The 16,451-nt window shown below is 36.5% G+C and overlaps 1 protein-coding gene across 2 annotated transcripts in view; it reads left to right on the top strand.

Moving 5' to 3' along the window:
- Positions 1-16,451, top strand: part of LOC141293912 (phosphatidylinositol 5-phosphate 4-kinase type-2 alpha-like) — a 29,778-nt gene that overhangs the window by 6,722 nt on the left and 6,605 nt on the right. Inside the window, exons 2-7 of one of the 2 annotated variants that reach the window (XM_073825984.1) lie at positions 1,751-1,848; positions 1,939-2,035; positions 9,208-9,360; positions 9,454-9,600; positions 10,734-10,772; positions 13,415-13,510. In XM_073825984.1, the coding sequence (XP_073682085.1) occupies positions 1,751-1,848; positions 1,939-2,035; positions 9,208-9,360; positions 9,454-9,600; positions 10,734-10,772; positions 13,415-13,510 (630 nt within the window). The remainder of the gene's footprint in view (positions 1-1,750; positions 1,849-1,938; positions 2,036-9,207; positions 9,361-9,453; positions 9,601-10,733; positions 10,773-13,414; positions 13,511-16,451) is intronic. The other variant, XM_073825985.1, reaches the window with a different exon arrangement.

The raw sequence follows: 16,451 nt of genomic DNA, 5'->3' as shown, positions 1-16,451 counted from the left end.
AGCTGTTTTCTTTTTGAATGTATTTTAAAATGTAATTTATTCCTGTGATTTCAAAGCTGAATTTTTGATTGCACAAAAAACATTTTTTACTATTAGTATTATGTTAAAAACAGCAGAGTAGAATTTTTTTTAAGTTTCTTTGAATAGAAAGTTCAGTAGAGCAGCATTTATCTAATGTTACAAAAGCTTTTTATTTCAGATAAATGCTGATCTTCAAAGAATCCTAAAAAAAGATGTACTCAACTGTTTTCAATATTATGTAAATGTTTTTTGAACAGCACATTAGCATATTAGAATGATTTCTGAAGGATCATGTGACACTGAAGACTGAAGTAATGATGCTAAAAATATAGCTTTGATCACTGGAATAAATTGCATTTTAAAATATATTAAAATAAAAAGTGTTATTTTAAATAGCAAAAATATTTTATAATTTTACTGTTTTTGATTTTCAAAAACTTTTGACTGGTAGTGTATTTATTTAATATCTTAATATTTAACATATACATGTATTATAAATACATGTAAAAATATAATATATAATTATATATGATAAAATCTAATATAATGTATGCATTTACAGTAAAAAAAACTTGCACACAGACATATATAAAAAAATTGTATATATAAAATATGTAAATATAATATATTGTATATATAAAAGTATGTAAATATTATAAATAAATAAAAATATCATCAAAATGATGTGATATAACTTTCATTATTAAAATATATCATTAAATTCATTCCAAAAAATATGACAGTTTTACTCTAAATCGCATGGCACACACTTAGTAAATGTGCAAATGTGCAAATGAGGTGTGTGTGTGTGTGTGTGTGTGTGTGTGTGTGTGTGTGTGTGTGTGTGTGTGTGTGTGTGTGTGTGTGTGTGTGTGTGTGTGTGTGTGTGTGTGTTTGCGTCACAGCTCAGGCTGGTTGACCGCGGCTTGTCCTTTCCCATTTTCAGCTGCTGCTGTTTCAGTGCCGCTCTGAGTGAACCCACTGCCCTTTTCCCCAGTCTTGCAGTTACTTTCTTTTTTTTTTCTTTTTATCTCTTTGTAGACTACAGTTTGGCTTCATTTTAAATCACAAAGTGTAGCCTTCTTTATTGAACTGCTTCTTAATCGACAAAAGGACACCCCCTGATGCAGCAGGGACAGATGGAGGCACAGGAAGATGCACAAAAATAACTCTGCATACACATAACACGTCATTGTGTATGTGTGTGTGTGCTCATATGATGGAAAGATAGTGTCAAAGAGCCAGGTTGGATTCCAGCATGTAGGACAAACGGACACCAAAGTCTGGTTAGTCCTTAGATAAGTAGGTAACGTCTCGGGTAACATCACTATCAATCAGCCAACTTGGGTTTAAGTGTAGTCATGCATGTGGTATTGCCCATGAAAGGCCACTTGATGTGTACTGAAAAATTTAAAACGATAAAAAATGGAAGTGGACAGTCCGGCCAAATGAGTAATGCTTACCCTGTTGGCGCAGACGGCTCTGCTGTTGTTAGTGAAAGGAAGTTGTTTCTTGGCAGCGGTCCATCAGTGCAGCACATTTTGAAGAATGGCCTCTGTACTGCAGATAGTTCTCGGTAAATAAGAAAACGCTCTGATTTATTCATTTGGAGCAGGTCCAGAAGTCTCCTGTACAACAGATATAAAGCTATTTTAGATGTGCCTCAGCTGTTCAAATATTATTTTGTAAACTGGCATAATTGAATAATGTTCTCTCTATTTTCTTCCAGATAAATGAACTCAGTCACATCCAGATTCCTGTTATGCTGATGCCTGATGACTTCAAAGCCAACTCTAAGATCAAGGTGGACAACCACCTTTTCAACAAGTAAGAAAGAGTGACTCACTTTGCTATGTATGTGTTCATTGCTTTGCTTTTGTTAGTTATCAGCTTTTGCACTTTTTTCTTCTTCCAAAGAGAGAACATGCCAAGCCATTTCAAGTTTAAGGAGTACTGTCCCCTAGTCTTCCGCAATCTGAGGGAGCGGTTCTCCATTGATGATCAGGAATATCAGGTACATAAGTGCTTAAGCAAGTGGCTGCATGTAAGGTGGTACATGCTTGAAGCTGATTGGCTGACGAATGTTCTAAGGTGTGCAATTATTTTCAGGGAAACGCACAGTGAACGTAGTTCCAGGCAGGTCTTAATACATAATACATGTCCATATCACTTTGCCAAACAATATCAGTTATTTAAAAGGTCCTTACTGCCTACAACAGCAAAAGAAATGAAACCCACAATGCCACTGACCAAGCAAATAAATATAATATACAAAAAGATAAAAACGACAAAATCATTTCAATGTTTTTGCCACAAAATTACGTTTTAGTATGTACAGAAAGCACATACTTTTTTTTTTCTCCCGCTCTCTCCCTTACAAACACTTATTATTGACATTGACGTTCATTACAAGCAAGGTAATAAGGGAACTGTTCTTGAAGAAGATAAACTCAGATTTGTACTGTTAATAGAGACTTTTCAGTGCTACATTATATTTCTCAGCAATGAGGAGGTAAAAACACTGTTTTTGAAGTAACTAAACTTACAGCTTCTTTGTAAAGAGAGACACATAGAAATTTAAGACACATTTAATCTCTCTCTCTCTTTCTCTTTCTCTAACAACTTTATTAATAACTGCATTAGTCTGCTATCAATGGCTCAAGCCTTCATTACTAGGTCTAAAATGACGTTTTGGAATTAGCAATGGAGGTGTCGGACGAGGTGCATAAGAAATTAATCCTACACAGAAGACCGTTTTAAGGACAAAAACCTGACAAATGTCTACAACATCTGAAAAATCTTTACATTTAACCACAGTGAACACACCCGGAGCAGTGGGCAGCCATATTGCTATTGCTGCAGCGCCTGGGGAGCAGTTGGGGGTTCGGTGGTATTGAAGGTGGAGAGAGCGCTTGGTTATTCACTCCCCCCACGACAATCACTGCCGGACCTAAGACTCAAACCTGCAACCTTCAGGTTACAAGTCCGACTCTCTAACCATTAGGCCATGGCTGAGGACACCATGATCCCCCACACCTCTCTCACTCACGCCACACCATTCATTCATATCGCAGAGATCTGCATGGAATTGAACCAGCAACCTGTGAAACCGTGAGGCAGCGCTCTAACCTTTGAGCCACAGATCTCTCTCTATCCCTATAGGGCTGATGAATGCTTGAATCTGATTTGCTGAAGAACATTCTAAGGTGTGCAGTTATTTCACTTTGTGAGAGATTTTTTTTTCTCAAATAGAGATCAGGATTCTCCCACGGTTCTGAACTAAACAAAATAATGTGTGACAAAATATTAATTGCTCCAGTCTATATAAAAGTGTTCAATTCATCTGAATGAATTAATAAACATGTTAATATACATGTATTCAAAATATATTTAATACACCAGTTCTTTAATATTAAAATGATAAAAGTGGTTTGAATGAATGATTCAATAACTCACTCATAAATACTTCACTTGTTTCATTACTGAATAAATCTTTTTTGAACAATCTCTTGATGACAAATACATTTTTTAACAGTTACTTGTCATCTAGTGGCAAAAAAATGCAATTGACAAAAACATTATTTGAATTGCTTTCAAAATATGACTTTTTTTGATTGCTACCATAGACATAAATGTTAATATCCAAACTATGACCTTTAATCCTGGTATTTCTGTGATAATATGAATTACTGTAAGACAGAAATAATACTGGGTAGTTGAAAAGACGTAGGTAGTTGTGAAGCTGTTTCTTACCTAGAAATAGTAACTGACTGCTCTGTGTCAGCGGCACAGATTTGAATGTTCCAGTAAGACTTTTTCAAAGTTTTTATAAACATGGGGTATCTTTGTCATTTAGAAATGAAATCGTGTGGGTGTTTGAATCGAGATCGTAAATTTCGCAATCTTTAATGATTAATCATGCAGCTCTAGTTCCAGGCAGGTATAGACAGCATTACATGTCCATATCACTTCACCAAATAATTGGGGTCATTAAAATTAAAAAAACTTGACTCTTCTGCAGTTATATTGTTTACTAAGACCGGCGGAAAATGTAAAGATGCGATTTTCTAGGCAGATAAGATTAGGAACTACACTCCCATTCCGGTGTAATAGTCAAGGAAGTTTGCTGCCATAATATCACGCAGCACCTGAAATTAGTTCCCAGCTGGGTAACTTCCAACGAGGAACGCTCCCTGTGCATGCAGTTGGTCACGTTGTGCTGCGATGTGCTGCGTGATATTACTGCGCCTGCTTCGGCCATGTTACAGCAGCAAACTTCCTTGACTATTACGCCGGAATGGGAGTGTAGTTCCTAATCTTATCGGCCTAGAAAATCGCAGCTTTACATTTTCCGCCTGTTTTAGTACACAATATAACTGCAGAAGAGTCAAGTTTTAAATAGGACAAATACCAAAACTCGTTGGTCATTTTTGAACGCGATGCTATTGGTCTAATAATATTCAATGATCTATGCTAAGCTATGCTAAAAGTGATATCGCCAGAACAGGAGAACGGCTAAATGGATTTCAAAACAGTAAAACTCAACTTATTAACTCGGGGGGAGTTGGAGAATGAGCCTGTTTCCAAAAAAAGTGGAGTGTTCCTTTAACATTGCTTTGTGTCGTGGCCGCATCACCATGTTAGGTGTGCATTATTTTCTAATAATTCAGGCCCATCGTCAATTATTTCTTACTTAATGGGCCACTAGCCATGGATTATTGTGGTTATACCATGGTCATTTGCCTGCATTGACAAGTTGAAGCTGACAGTGATGTTTTCAAAGCAATATATGACCAGAAGGGTAAAAATGACGGCTATTTTCATCAGTTATGGCTCGTTAGATCTAGCATTCTGCCACGTTAAATGAGACACAGAGATAAAGTAGTGTAGTGTAAGATCACATTTATTTGATTAAATTAATTATTTGAATTAGTTATCATGAGAGAGAGGGATGAGAGTTGTGTGATTTACTTGAATTACCCATCTCTCTCTACAAACACTGAAGCTGTAAGTTTAGTTACTTCAAAAACAGTGATTTTACCTCCTTGTTGCCTAGAAATATAATGTAGCAATTCAGCATTGAAGCTGTTTTATTAATAAAAGTCATAGGACAGCGCTGACAACAATTTTCTGTGCTCCTGTATGTTTGAGTATGCGCAGCGCAATTTCGATCTGTGTGTGTGTGCAGCTTATGAATATAGAACGGTGAATAAACTGACTTGGAACTGCATGTGCATTAAATGGTTTTAATTCACACCTGCCAGCCAATCATCATTGAGTATTCAGACAGACTGTGGTATAAGGGGTCATATCGTATATTAAGCTTATTTTTTTATTTGTTATATTTTACGTTTATTTCCTTTTCACCTTGTTATTTTTTTGTGCTAAGAACTATTACATTTAAGTTTTCATTACCCTTTTTTCATTCTTCAATTGTGAAATGAGCAACAGTCTGGGCCCATTTTTTCAGTTTCACACATCGGCTGCAAGTTTGTCATGTCCAATATAATTTTTTTACTGCCCCATCCTTCAATAAGCCTCTCTGCAAAGTCTGCAGTGCATCGTGACAGATTCACTCTGTGATGTGTTGCACGAGCTGTGGAGAGCTTGTGCATGTGAGGTTTAAGGTCTGAAAGTAACCTTCCCAGCTGCAATCTGTCAGTTGTTATTGAGAATCTGTATGTAAGACATTGAGACAGCATTGCAAAAATCTATGTTGATTTAATTTATAAAATCGAAACAAAATTTAACCGCCATTCGATCTTGATCCATTCACCTGTGAATAATGTTGAAATGCCAGCTGGGATTTCTTTGTACAGCATAACATTTCAAAAAGAATAACAAGTTGATTCCTCATGATTTGACCACATTTTTCTTAGTCTCTTAGTTCATATTAAATAGATTTTAATAAATTTTTAGTAAACTGCACTAATATCAGGTTTTAGTTTCTACAGCCATCATCAGATCTTTCAGGCTCAGATCAAGTTTAATGCCATATGCTGAAAATACTGTATTGAATTTGGCCCGTCTCCCAGAATACTTCAATACTACACTTACACTACTGTTGACCCAGCACTGGGATTGCAGGAATCAGCATTTCATTTTCATTGAAGTGAAAGCACAGTTTTTTTGAAGGCATTTGTGTTTGAATGTCTCTAGGTGACTTCAGTAAAGCATCTTCAAATCAATAAATGCATCTGATATGAATATCAGCTGGTGGGTTATAACCAAAAAAATATTGGCTTATGTGGTCTGTTCTGACATAGGGACTGCAGGGGAAAAAACTAGGATAATGCAGCTAACCAAGAAATTGTGCACAGACAGAATAGCAAAATAAATAGGCTTTTGTGAGAAAATGATTGCCATATGTTTTGTTGTTAATGTCAAAGGCTAAGAATCAAACAGTATTTTGGCGCAAATTCATTTGTAACTTGGCAAAAACAACTAAATTAGGAAGACGCCAGCATGAACAGGTTGTGTGAAATGCCTTCACCCTTAATATATTAATATTAATATATTAAAGGGATTGTTCACCTAAAAATGAAAATTCTGTCATTAATTACTTACCCTCATATCATTCCAAACCCGCAAGACCTTCGTTCATCTTCAGAACTCAAATTATGATATTTTTGATGAGATCAAAGAGCTTTGACGAGTCTTTAATTCGTTATTTTTGTTTTTTGTGCGCAAAAAGTATTTTCCTAGCTTCATAAAATTACGGTTGAACCACTGATGTTACATGGACTATTTTAATGATGCCCTTACTACCTTTCTAGGCCTTGAATGTGTCAGTTGCATCGCTGTCTATGCAGGGTCAAAAAGCTCTCGGATTCCATCAGAAATATCTTAATTTGTGTTCTGAAGATGAACGAAGGTCTTATGGGTTTGGAATGACATGAGGGTGAGTAATTAATGACAGCATTTTCATTTTTTGGTAAACTATCCCTTTAAAGCTTATTAAACTATTGACTATATTAAAGTTTTACAAATAAATTGGATTTCTGCTGATGTTTTTGCATTTGCAAATTTGTCAATTTTCCTATTCAACCTATGTCTTGTAAGTAATTTTGCATATTGTTCAGCCTACAGTGGGGAAAATAATTATTTGATTCCCCTGATTTTGTACGTTGGACCACTGACAAAGAAATGATCAGTCTATAATTTTAATGGTAAAGAAAACACATTTAAAAAAGAAATGTAAATTGATTTACATTTTAATGTGTGAAATAAGTATTTGACCCCTTCGCAAAACATGACTTGTACTTGTTGGCAAAACACTTTTTTGGCGATCACAGAGGTCAGACGTTTCTTGTAGTTGGTCACCAGGTTTGCACACATCTCAGGAGGGATTTTGTCCCACTCCTCTTTGCAGATCCTCTCCATTTCATTAAGGTTTCGAGGCTGATGTTTGGCAACTCGAACCTTCAGCTCCCTCCACAGATTTTCTATGGGATTAAGGTCTGGAGACTGGCTAGGCCACTCCAGGACCCTAATGTGCTTATTCTTGAGCCACTCCTTTGTTGCCTTGGCCATGTGGTTTGGGTCACTGTCATGCTGGAATACCCATCCACAACCCATTTTCAATGAGGGAAGGAGGTGCTTACCCAAGATTTAACAGTAAATGGCCCCGTCCATCGACCCTTTGATGTGGTGCAGTTGTCCTGTTCCCTTAGCAGAAAAACACCCCCAAAGCATAATGTTTCCACCTCCATGTTTGATGTTGGGTATGGTGTTCTTGGGGTCATAGGCAGCATTCCTCCTCCTCCAAACACGGCGAATTGAGTTGATGCCAAAGAGCTCGATTTTGGTCTCATCTGACCACAACACTTTTACCCAGTTCTCCTCTGAATCATTCAGATGTTCTTTGGCAAACTTCAGATGGGACTGTACGTGTGCTTTCTTGAGCAGGGGGACCTTGCGGGCAATGCAGAATTTCAGTCTGTGACTATGGTCCCAGCTGCCTTGAGATCACTGACAAGATCTTCCTGTGTAGTTCTGGGCTGATTCCTTCACTGTTCTCATGATCATTCAAACTCCACGAGGTAAGAGCTTGCATGGAGCCCCAGACCGAGGAAGATTGACAGTTATTTTGTGTTTTTTGCATTTGCGAATAATCGCACCAACTGTTGTCACCTTCTCACCAAGCTGCTTGGTGATGTCCTAGCAGCCTGACATCGTTTGGTCTTGGCCATGGCGGAGAGTTTGGAATCTGATTGTTTGATAGCTTCTGTGGACAGAAAGGTAACAAACTGAGATTGGGTGCACTCCCTTTAAGAGAGTGCTCCTAATCTCAGCTCCTGTATAAAAGACACCTGGGAGCCAGACATCTTGCTGATTGATAGGGGATCAAATACTTATTTCACTCATTAAAATGCAAAACAATTTATAACTTTTTTTTAAATGGATTTTTCTGGATTCTGTTGTTATTCTGTCTCTCACTATTAAAATAAACCTACCATTAAAATGATAGACTAATCATTTCTTTGTCAGTGGGCAAACATACAAAATAAGCAGGGAATCAAATAATTATTTTCCCCACTGTATGCAGCACATTGTATTTTTAATTAATAAATTACTGCAAATATTTTGTGTTTTTGTTTTTAAAGAGATTTTTTTTTCTGGTCGATTTGTTTATAATCTTGATAGTTTGATAAATTCTTGGTATCCAAATTACAGCAAAACCAATTGAGAACCACTAAATAATTCCTACTAAGAAATCTGGATGTCATCACATTTTTTAACAAATGAATCCCACTCAGTACAACAGCAACACGGAGTGTGTCTGTTGCAGTGAACCGCAGAGACCTTGCATTTTTGGCAGCTATACTAAGGATGGCATCCAAAGCACAGGCAGTAACGCAGCTGTGCTTTTGCCGGTTGAATAATGCTATTTTAATGCAAACCCATGGACTCCTGTCTTTCTGTAACTGCTACACGTTCCTTCTCATTTTTCCCGTTGCTATAGAAGAGGATGTTTTCCATCCAAATGAGCAAAACCTGCCAACGCGTTTCAGTTTGTGATGAGGTTCAATAAAAGAAGTAGCCAGACAGTACAGTCTGGCATTCCAGGCTGACTGCAGACTGCAGTCTAGGAGAAGTGCCAGTAGCTTTTCACCGTTTTATTGGAGCTGTTTAGTGCAAGCCTGGCTGTGTGAAATCCTTCACTGTTCTTTCCTCCCATGGCAGAACTCTCTGACACGCAGGGCCCCAATTCCCAGTGACGCTCAGGGCCGTAGTGGAGCTCGTTTCCACACTTCATACAACAAGAGGTACGTCATCAAGATCATCACCAGCGAGGACGTGGCCGAGATGCACAACATTTTGAAAAAGTACCACCAGGTAGAGGGAACATCTGTTTCTTTGTTAAAAAAGGTCCTGCGTTGAATTTTGCAAGCTGTGAAGTAAATCTTTTTTTGTATTTGCCCACTGTAGTATATAGTCGAGTGCCATGGAAACACGCTGCTCCCTCAGTTTCTGGGCATGTATCGCCTCACAGTGGATGGAGACGAGACTTACATGATCGTCACTCGCAATGTCTTCAGTCACCGGCTGCCTGTTTACAAAAAATATGACCTGAAGGTGAGTGATTCTAGTTTGAAGAGCCTGTTTTGTCTTTAGTATAATGAAAATTAATGAATTGGGGTATTTGGGAAACTGCTATTTCAAGACTTTTGAGGCATACAATAGCTTTGTTTAAAGGATTAGTTCACTTCCAGAATAAAAGTTTCCTGATAATTTACTCACTCCCATGTCATCCAAGATGTTTATGTCTTTCTTTCTTCAGTCGCAAAGAAATTAAGGTTTTTGAGGAAAACATTCCAGGATTTTTCTCCATATAGTGGACTATGGTGGCCAACGAGTTGATGGTCCAAATTGGAGTTTCAATGTAGCTTCAAAGGGCTCTACACGATCCCAGCTGAGGAATAAGGGTCTTATCTAGAGAAATGATCGATCATTTTAAAAAATATATTATATTTATATACCTTTTAAACACAAATGCTCTTCTTGCACTAGCTCTGTGACACCTTGCATAATCACATTGGAAAAGTCATATGCAGTTAGTTCTATGTCTGTGTAACTCCACCTTCATCTCATTTTCTACTCCAACTTCAAAATCATCCAAAATCTTAGTTTTACCTTTTTTTTGTAAAGGGCGTTTGACTTTCTTTGCGCGTTCACTTTATAAACACTGGGTCGGTACTTATGCCTATGGAATGTAATGTGTGAGGTCAAGCTAGCGCAAGATGAGCATTTGTGGTTAAAAAGTATATAAATTTGTATTTTTCTTAGAAAATGACATTGTTTCATTAGATAAGACCCTTATTCCTCAGCTGGGATCAGCTTTGAAGCTGCATTGAAAATGCAATTTGGACTTTCAACACATTGCCCTCCATTGAAGTCCACTATATGGAGAAAAATCCTGGAATGTTTGGAATGTTCCAGGAAAATTTCCTCGAAAATTTCTTTTAAACTGAAGAAAGAAAGACATGAACATCTTGGATGACATTCTGGAAGTGTACAGTCAAGTCACTATTCACAGAAATCGTGACAGCCACTCTAGTTTCTCTTGCTGCGTTCATTTTAGTTTATGAGGAAAATAGTGATGACTAAATGATTCTTTGGAATAGCAAAATCATATTTTTCATCATGAGAATGACGAAGTGGCACAATTTAATGTTTTATTTTAAATAATGTCTTTCTGTACTTTTTAGGGATCCACAGTGGCAAGAGAGGCTAGCGACAAAGAAAAGGTAAACTCTCCTTCATTTTTTTGTTTACAATTATGTATAGAAGGAATGGAACTTTTGAAAAGGGGGTGCTAAAAATGTTTTAAAAAAACACTTCTGTGCTAAAAAATGTTCATTATTTCCAGTGTATAACTACAAAAGTGTTCAGAAAATGAACTCACATTTGCATGTTGAATGTATTGCATGTCTGAGTTCGGAAATTATGTGTATAAAAAAGCATTATAATCACAATTATAACATCATCTTCCTTTCATGTGTGTTGTGTATTAATAAACTCCCAAAATAAAATTCTCCTGTGTGAAAGATCCCATTTTCTACTCCATTCCTTGGAGAAAATACTCTCTGTGCTCCTTTTCTGCTCAGTGTTTGCTTGATTAAATTCGCTTCAGAGTGTGGGAAACTGCACTTTGTAGTAGTCCAAGGGTCTTATTATTTAATTTATTTAAGTAATAGTCTTAAGAATGAAAGTACTTCTATTATTGGATTAATTTAAACTTAAGAATCATAGTGTCTCTCTGTATATTGTGATACCCTATTGTTTTACACTGTAATTTAAGTGCACTGATCTCTGAAGGTGTTAGAGATGGTAACAGAAACCATTGTAAATAATAGATAAGAGACTGAGTACTTGTCTTCAAGAAACATTCAACTGTTGGATTACAGGTTTTACATTGATTTACTGTACTATATAAAACATTCTGTTCATTATTAAAAGGCAAATGAATTGGAGTTTATACTTGTGTATAGTATTCTCTCACATAAGGCAAACCTGATCATGTGTTTTGTTCATATCTGTGTACATATGGAGGGCATGTGAATGATTTGCATGTATATATATATATATTTTGTTTTTCTATATGCATGTTAGTCTTTCTGGCATGTATTACTTTCTCCTCCATTGAAATTTTATATCTACATTCTAATGCTGTATATGATACTCTCAAATATGGCAACTATGAACTGATGTATATTTGTAATTATGTGTCATATACAGACTAGATTTGTTGTCATTCACTGTATTTGATGAAATATTTCCTTTGCTTCTCAACTGTGTTTTCCATAAAGAGATAGTTTTCCAAAAAATGAGAAATCTGTCAAGTTCAAGTTGTTCCAAAACTGTATGAATTTCTTTCTTCTGCTGAACACAAAATATTTAAAATAGGGATGTAACAATGCACATGACCTGTTTGAAAATCAATACAAATATGTGACGATTCAAATCGATAAAGGGTTTGCATTTGTCACGATTTGGTCAGTTGTTCCGCTAGTTTATGCTGTCTAAACCAAGGAAAAAAACGTGTGGATGCTGCTAAATCATATAGAGAAGGACTTCGACAAATGTTGTCAAGATTCTTGCCCTGGAAATCCTGGTTCAGTTTGGCCAACCACAAACGCATTTTTTGCACTCTTCTCTTGATTTGTTATAACTTTTGTCAGTCTATAGTACTCCAAAAGTTTTTCCCAGTCCGACCAATTAGTACAGCCCAAAACATGACAATAACTGACCATTTTCAGCAGTAATAATCAGCAAAATATGCGAGTTTTATTTGGTTCAGTGGCATTATGTTCAGTGCCGCCAATATAGGAAATTAATGACGTCGTGAAAACACTATTGAAATGTTAAACGAATTGCAAAAGAATTAGGGGTAGGAGTTTATATAATTGTATTTCTGATGGGATTTCACTGTCTCCATAAAGTTTAGAAAGTGTTTTCATTTCATCTTACCTTGTATGCACCTTACTCTTCACACAAGCCTATGGGCGAGCCTACTTCCGTTTCATTAGCCGCTATAGGGAATTAACGAGAAGACAATGTGCAGTAAACAGTAAAACTGTTTGCACTACAAATTAGTGTGTTCGTAATTAAGATAATACATTAAAATAACATGGTGAAATACACCAATTTGCAATATCAAGCCGTAAAACAAGCTGTTTGAGTGGAGAATTCGCGCCCAAACTTACCGGTAAAATGCGGTTCTTGAGTTCAGCGCTGCTTTGTTTACAGCGGTAACCAAAGAAACATTATATTGTCCGGTTTTATAAGCGCCACCTGCTGTCAGAAAGTGAATTTAACTTGCATCGTGAGTTGATTGAATGGTTACTTTCCTAATTTTGAAGATTGTGGGTAACCAAACAGTTTGTGGTCCCCATTGACTTCTATAGTTTTTGTTTGTTTGTTTTTTCCATACCATGGAAGTAAGTGGGGACCAGCAACTGTCTGATTACCAACATACTTTAAAGTTCTTTTGTGTTCAACAGAAGAAAGGAATTTGGAACAACCTGAGTGTGAGTAAATGATGACAGAGTTTTTATTTTTGGTTGAACGCTCTCTTTCAACATTCTTCCATGATTTGTGTCTTCACTTGTTTACTGTACAACAGCCATGTTATCAATCAACTTTATATCGCTCTGTACTTTGGTGTGTTTCATTTGATGCATGTATGTGGGATATTTCCATCATTTTAATTCTTCTATTTTTTTCCTGAAGGCTTTACACCTTTGCTTTTTGTAATGAAGTTAAATGTGACTAAGAAATCAAGTCCTCAAAGTTATCTAGAAAGCTCTCGTCTCTCACCTCCACACACTGATTTGTGGATACTTGCGTTAGTGAAGCTGCTTGCATCTGACGCTCCTTCTCCCTGCAGCCACGTCCACCTGAGGAGGCTCCGTCCAAATCACGCATGAGCCAAAAGCTACAAACCATCCGGATCGCCACACGCTTTTACTGCGCCATAAGACACGTAAGGACACGACAGCAAAGAACTGTCCTATATTGCTCTGTGTTCTTCTTCAACATGCTTTACCCCCGCATTTTGCCTCAGGAAATCACCGTTCCCTCTGGATCCCACAAGGGACTGTAAACTCATGCCCAGGGCTGGTGCTTTAAGTTGTCTACCTCTTCCAGAAATAAAGCGGTGACTCCTTCTTCGACAATCTGTGCTGGAATTGTGAAAGGAACTGGAATACTAGTGCATCAGCATTTAAATGTTCTGCTGAGCCATAGAGGGGTTTATATCTGTATGTTCTATTAGTTTGGATGGAAGTCTCATTTCGTGGCTCAGAAATCAATTCAAATTTTCATCAAATTGTAAATAAGTCATAAAAGGTCAAGACGTATTACATATATTTTGATGATTCTTGGAGCAATCTAGACAACAAAGTTACTTAGCTAAGTGATGTGTTTTTTTTTATGTTTGATAAATGTTTCAAACATTTAATGCATTGCAATCTAACACATGCAAATCAGATCAATGAATTAAAGGGATAGTTCAGCCAAAAATTAAGCACTCATAATTTACTCACCCTTTTGTCATACTAAACTTGTATGAACACAAATGAAGATATTTTGAAGAACATTTTTTATTATGATAAAAGTAAATGGGGTCCAAATCTTTCCTCAAAATATCATCTTTTTTGTTCCACAGAAAAAAGAAAGTCAAACAGATTTGAAAAAACTTCAGAGTAAATGTTTTTCATTTTGGGGTGGACTATCCTTTTAATCTTGATACTAGCTGTAGATTTTGGTTTGGAATTGCTAATGTTTGTGGAAGTAGGCATTTAGAAATCAACCCTTGGTTTAATCATTGTAATTATTTGAATGCTGTAATTGTCTGTTGGCTCTAGTGGTGAAGTCTAAATCACAGGCTGTTGTTCTGAGTGTCCACAGGAGGCAGTCTGCTTTATATTACACTCCACTGATTCTTAGATGTTAAGTTGTTGTGTGAGCAGATCATAATAGCACCCCATTTTTGTTCACCCCCAAAGGCTGTTTTTTTAGATGCTATATTAAATCTGCATTACATTTTTTTTTTTGGTTCAAATGATCATAAATCTATTATTGAGCAGGTACATAACCAGTCATTTGCTCATGATGAGTCAAATGGACACCAAAATTAAAAATTTGTAAGGTCAAGGTTTTTTTGCTATTTTTTATATTTTTTTAAAAGACCATGCTGTCAAAAATGTATGGAATTTAAGTTGATTAGTCAAACTGTTCTCGAATAACATGTGAACAAATTTGACGAAGAGCACGCAAAAATGGATGTGAGGCTATATCTCCACAACGGTTTAGCATATTGAGACTAAACTCGGTATGTGTTAGAACAACCTGAGCTGATGCTACCTGCACAGTTTCGACTCAAATGGCTATTTTTGCTTATAACTTCTGAATGGTTTGGCCAAAAATCACAACTGGTCTCTTAACATACGGTGGAGCATGCAGAGTCAAACCATTTCCCATGTCAGCCACTTTGAATTTTGTCGTAAGATGCTATACTTTACACATTAGCGTATCATTATGAAACTCGACGCCATGCTTTGACAGTACTCAAAAAGTTTGGGGGCAGCAAAGAAAGTAAAGAAATACATTTGAATAAATGTTAATTTTGCCATAGTCAACCCAAGTTCCTGTCCACCATTTCAGTTCATGCTAAAAACTTATTTTGACTCCTCCTAGATCCTGATCTTCAGACCGTGGTGGCAAAAAGTTCTGGCTTTGTGTCAATATATGGAACGGTTATCATTTAATGCCTCAATGTTGTCACCCCACACTGACCACGCCACATCAATTTGGTAACAGCGCCACCTAATGGTCAAAACTGATAAACCGTTCATTAACCATCAATAAAGTTTTTTTTTTTTAAATGCTTATAACGTTTCATTACATTAGCCTATTGTAATATGGTCTCAAAACATTCCTTGGGTCATGCCAGGAACATAGATACCAATTTTGACATAGTCGGCCAAACATACTGTCCGCCATTTTGATTTATGTTGAAAAACTAATTTTCGTACTCCTCCTAGACGGTCGGTCCGATTTTCACCAAATTTGACTCAGATCATCTAAAGACCATGCTGGAAAAAAAAATTATGGATTTTGTGTTGATAGACAAAACCATCTTTGTATAGTGCCGCTACAAATTTGAGGCTTGATGCCAAAATGGCTGCATTTCTGCAAAGCTTTGACATATTGACACCAAACTTTTTGTGTGCCATTGTCACCTCACAAAGAACACATCCAAATAGATTTGATAACAGCGCCACCTATTGGCCAAAAGTGTTAAGCCAATAAATCATATCATTAGTGGTTGTATTTATTTTTCAGCCATTTTGCTGCTTGCAGATATATTTAACTTGTCATTTTAGAACGAATTCTAAAGAACGTTAAATTGCTTTTTGTGGTTAAAAGAACAATTTTTCAACGACATTTGAATGGTATGACAATTAGAGATTAAATTGAAATCTACAGATAATGCTCATACACAATAAATACATTACAAATTCATTGAAGTTGTTGATATTAACAATTTGAGAACAAAGTATAACAATAATAATAATTGCATAGTTTGATGTAGTCTGAGCTAACTTTGCAATCGTTAGATTTAATCACCATTGGTAGCGCGATTTATTGTAAAACTTTTTTTTTCAGTTGGTCAGAACAAAACTGGCAGACATGCTACTTCCTTATTCAGATGACATTTTCTGGTGAATTGTCTTATTTTTGACATACTTCCAAGACATAGTATCTGTAATTCTGAAGTACAGTGAATATCCACACTGAAAGCCCACATATACACCTCAAAACATGAGGTTCATCCGCGCTGAGGAGCCTTACCCACGTGTAAAATAAAAAAAAGAAAAGATAATTCCACAAATAACTGCAATTGTTTCAACACAGAGATG

The sequence above is a fragment of the Garra rufa genome, chromosome 20 (genome assembly GCF_049309525.1).
Source record: "Garra rufa chromosome 20, GarRuf1.0, whole genome shotgun sequence".
NCBI lineage: Eukaryota > Metazoa > Chordata > Actinopteri > Cypriniformes > Cyprinidae > Garra > Garra rufa.
Note: the sequence above shows the minus strand (reverse complement) of the source record. Positions and strands in the feature narration are given on the sequence as shown.